Source organism: Montipora capricornis, chromosome 11 (genome assembly GCF_036669925.1).
Source record: "Montipora capricornis isolate CH-2021 chromosome 11, ASM3666992v2, whole genome shotgun sequence".
Taxonomy (NCBI): Eukaryota; Metazoa; Cnidaria; class Anthozoa; order Scleractinia; family Acroporidae; genus Montipora; species Montipora capricornis.
The window spans coordinates 35,108,714-35,113,713 of NC_090893.1; the positions used below are offsets into that span (position 1 = coordinate 35,108,714).

The 5,000-nt window shown below is 38.7% G+C and overlaps 2 protein-coding genes across 2 annotated transcripts in view; both read left to right on the forward strand.

Annotated features, from left to right (window-relative positions):
* The window catches only part of LOC138023668 (uncharacterized), a 2,132-nt gene extending 1,370 nt beyond the window's left edge, over window positions 1-762 (forward strand). Inside the window, exon 2 of the mRNA XM_068870711.1 lies at window positions 1-762. This exon is cut by the window's left edge and continues 443 nt beyond it. Within this exon, the coding sequence (XP_068726812.1) occupies window positions 1-83 (83 nt within the window). The 3' untranslated portion in view covers window positions 84-762.
* LOC138023667 (ferric-chelate reductase 1-like) overlaps window positions 1-5,000 on the forward strand; it is an 82,259-nt gene that overhangs the window by 37,677 nt on the left and 39,582 nt on the right. The gene's annotated exons all lie outside the window — the stretch shown is intronic.

The window sequence follows — 5,000 nt, forward strand, 5'->3', positions numbered from 1 at the left end:
TCACAGATTTACCATTCAGTGAAGACCAGGTTATGGTGCAAGTTTGGACTGAAAGGTTTATGACCCAAAGGGTTCTGGCATGAAGGTTGGAGGTCTGGAAGCGAAATGCCCATACTGTAAGAGAGGAATGACTGTTGAACAAGCATGTAAAGATCCAAATTTTTGTTTATACATTGATGATGATGGGCTTCCTAAGCATAAGTTTGGCCATAAATATTACTACCAAGTCCAAGGTCAAATGTATGTCTGCAATTTAGAATGGGTTGATTTTGTTGTGTGGTTTGGAGGAAACGATGTTTTTATTCAACGTATTTATTTTAACAATGAATGGTGGTACCAAACAATATTACCCAGGCTAGATTTTTTTCTATAAACGAGCTTTCCTTCCTGAAATCTTCACCAGAAGAATTGAGCGAGGTGTCAAACTATATAGGCATGGGGGTTGGAGAAGCTTCCAAAAAGTAAACAGGAAGTAACAAAAGTACTCATTGAAAGCAGTTGTTGTGATCAAGTGTCTGATTACAAATTCCTAATGTTATACCGCAGTAAGTTGACATTAACATTTTCACGTCCAGTTTGTTTCAAACATTCCATCATGTCTTAAACAATTTTTTATTATTGTGCCTTGTCTGATTACATGTAATTCTGTTCATGTTTAGTGTTCTGCATAATGGCAATAGAAAAAAAAAACCTCTCCAAAGCTAAATGCATATGTATGGTCCATGGATATTGAGTCAACTTCAGAGGTAAACAGGAAGCATGTCTGGGTGGACTTATCTTCAGTGTGTTTTGCAAACACCCTCTCAACATCTCCCAAACAACACCTAGTTCCTACTTCACCTTTCCCAGCACTACTGTTGGAACATGTAAACTAAATGTAAATAAAATAAGACATCCATTAAGGAAAGAAAAATACACAATACATGCCTAAAAGTACAAATTTTATGTTTAAGCAGCACGAGAAATATGTCATATATCATATATATCATATCATATCATATATCTTTATTTACCCTCGGATTTTAGAGTAGCTTGGTGTAGCTAATATCTCCGAGCATTTACCCTCCCAACCATGATACAACACAGAAGACAGACCACAACACCGGGAACTACATGCCCTACTCTTTGCGACAAGTGTGCGGGTTCTTTTACGTCCCACAGGATTATGAACATTGAAGAGTTGTGAGACGGGACCTCCGGCTTATCGTCCTTATCCGAGAAGACTAGAGAGTCTAACCATTTGCAGATGTGATTACAAAGGCAGCACTTTCTCCTCAGTTATTTAAAGACCCTGAGTGTTGGTCTGGCCGGAGTTGAACTCACGACCTCCCGCGTGACAGCCCGGTGCTCAACCAACTGAGCCACCGGTGCGTGGTGAGAAGCCCCTGCCACTAAAAAAAAAATTGAAATCTCATGGGGCTTCAAAAAGAATGTGACTTAAGACTCTGGGGTAATATATCACCTCATATAAACCTCTTTTTTCATTTGTTCTCCTTGACAATAGCCTTCCTTATGATCAGGGATGGGGCATTGTTTAGGATTCTTCTTTATTGTTTCCATGCCCAATGTTATTGTCACTTCAAGGAGGCACTACTTGACCCAGACTCTAGGGATGTAATACCACTAGGGACAAGGTCATAGCATGCAAGTTATATTTATACCTCAACGTCTCCCAAAGGACATGTGGACCCTAACTCTTGAACTATTTCAATGTGTGACATGACCACTGTCTCTCCTGCACCTGTAGTTGATGTACAGGCCTTTGTTGAAGAACTGCTTCTATCCTTTCGAGGTTTCCGTGGCAAAGGTGTAACTGAGTTAAATATTGATGGTTCCACTCCTACATTCAGAACGTGAATTTTTCACATTGATGCAATGTTAGAGGATTTTGATAAACCTTTGTAGCAGAATTCTCTCCAAAATCACATACAGACAAAACATGACAGAAGACAACAGATATGCAGTTCTTCACAAAACTAGCTTTTCTATTTTAGACCTAAATTTAGTTTAAGGTACATTTTTTTCATTCGTCCATACTTACAGGCATTCTAAAACATGATTTCTATTTGGAAAGGAAAGTTCATTTAACAAAATTGAAAGCCAAACCAAAGCAAACAAAAATTTACAATTACAAAATGTTTTCCGGTAGTAGACCCCTTCAGATTTGAGAATCATAATTTCTGATTTAACTTAAATCAGCTTCCTTCATTGTATACCACAAGGTATACATAGAACACAAATAAAGGGTGCAGACGCAGAAATAGCATAACAACGGACTGTTTTATTTCTTTTAAGTCAAACTATACAAGATTATCATAATTATTATGCACTTCAACAGCTGGAATATAAACAGATTTCCATCAAAATGCAATTCAACAGTGATGTAGTCGTGATACAAGACTGTCATAAAATCAGCGTTATTGTAAAATTACACAGACTTTAACAACACCATACCTTTACCCAATCTGCTCCTCACTCCCCCAGCACCTTTGATTATTTCGTGTTCCCTAAAATGTTTTTCACATATTACAGTGTTCTCGCTTACACGAAAACCGTCTCTTCCATGTTGACGTTTGATCAAATTGCACCAACGTGCTTTTGCAGGGTTCTTCGTAGGAAATTTAAAAAAGCGTAAACCAAACACACTTCTATCGCTATTATATTCATAACTATTACACTCAGCTGCTGCACACTCCTTTCCACGGCTTCGGTGTTTCCTTTTCTTGCCCTTTTTACCTTTCTCTTGGTCCATTTTCTAAGATTTGTTCGACTCGTAGCGCAGTTTAAACGAAAGCAAAAAGGACGGAAGGAAAGCTAATACAGGGTTAGCCTCGTCCTGGTGCACAAATTGCACCGGCTAGACCAAAATCCAGCGGTTTCTTAGAATGAGGGGGGAATTCGAAACTGGACTATTAAGTGGTCATCAGAAATTTCTTTACAATGTGACATTTTCCAGGCGTGAATATTCATTCCTGAATATTCTTCTTCTTCTTGGCGTTGATCAGCTTTCAAAGATTTCTCGTACCCTGTGATCAGGGATTCCCTTTGTCCTGAGTGCCAAGACAGCGACAGCGTAGATTGTTGTCATGATGTGACTGATTTCTGAACAATCTGATCAATTTCTCTCCGTGAATATTATTTTCACTCCCAATTTCATGGCGTGAAATTTTACCGTTAATTTCACGGCGTGAAAGTTTTCACTGATCATTCACGGCATGATTAGTTTAACTGCAAGAGTGAAAATTGAATTTCATGGCGTGAAAATTGAAATTCACGCACGGTGGCCGTGAAAAAAATTCATGGTGTTCAGTGAAATCCATAAGCCCCCTTTTTGCGTGAAGGGTCACAAATTACTTTTAGGGGTACTTCCATAGGGTACTCCATGGAGTAGGGCTCCGCGTTTTGTCCTCTCCTGATATCAGTGAGAGCGGTAGAAATTTGAACACTAGACTGACTGAACACAGATGAGCGACAAGGAACGATGACATCAACAATAACATTGCTGAACACCATCTACAGACAAACCACAGAATCGACTGGGACTCTGCTGCATGTGTTACCTATATACACTAATTAGTACTACCAGCAGATCGTACTGGAAGACTGCAGGGCTTGAAATTGCGACTCACTGGTCACCAATGCGACCAAAAACTGAGTGCATGTGACTATATTTTCAGAATAGACCTTTTTGCAGATACAGCGTCCATTTTGATTTCTATTGTTTCGAAAGACATTATGGGATGCTCAGGGGGCAAATTAATATGTGATTGTCCCCAGGGCATCCCATAATAGCTATTTGAAACAATAGAAAGCAAAATGGCCGCGGTATCTGCAATAAGGTCTATTGGTCGCCATCTGGCGAATCACGTTTTGTCACATAACCCAGGATAAACAGTACACAGCGTTTGTATCTGAATCTTTATATGAGGAAAGCGTTTGGAACTGGTAGCTAGAACACGACTCACCTTTTTTTCCCCACTAAAATAATGTACAAATGTATAAATACACATTGTTAATTTATAGCACAAAATGTACTTCCCAATCGATACTTTGGTCACTGCCAAAATTACCGAAGGACCTCCACGGAACTAGCTTGATATTGATAATATATTGACATCACATAATGAGTTTGAAACTTGTATGAAACCTTGAAAAAGCAACCTGTACCCTTAACGTAAAGTGGGTTGGAGAACTTGCCCCCTCTGTTAGAAAGCGAACACCTGCAAAATTGACTGCACAAGGTGATTAATAAATGGAGATAAATATCGGTAGAAAAGTATGTTAAGAAACCAAGTTCCTCTGATTCTAGAGGCTACTGAAATCGGCAGTGCTTTTCCAAGGGTAAAGGGTAATATTTTGAACCAAACTTTTTGCTAGAGTGCTTAAAGTGCTTGGTGCAGCCATTAATTCCTATTACACCCTGTTGAAATGGCGAGAACTTGATTGCATGGTCCAAGAAACTGTTTTGTTCATGATTAATCTTTTTGTGGAAGTAATATTATACGTGCCCTATTTAGGCGAGCACAGCAGACCAAATGCCACGAATGAGGAAAAGACGGCAAAGTGATATTTTCTGTCTCGCTTGTACTTTGTGGATGCGTTCGCTACTAAAATCTGCATGTTAAGAATTTAAGATTCGGATCTTTCAGCATTGCAGTGGAACACAAAATCTGAAAACGGTTTGCTATTGAAATCTTGAGAATGAGTGCCATTATTTAATGAAATCCGCAAATAAATCTGTTTTAGGATTTTGTGTTCCAATAAAAATCAGAAAGATCACGATTAAAAAATAGGATTTCCAATCAAACGCATCCCCAAGTTTCTCAATAGAACATACCCTTTGTTTAGTGTTGGGGTAAGTGAGTAAGTTAGTCTATTTAGTTAACTAAGCCCCAGTCAGGCAAGGTTATGAGCAGCAACCGTTTTCAAAACGAATAATTTTTTCTTGAAGAATATCTGGTGCTCGTAATTAATTTTTGTGTAAGGAAAACGTTTCAGAG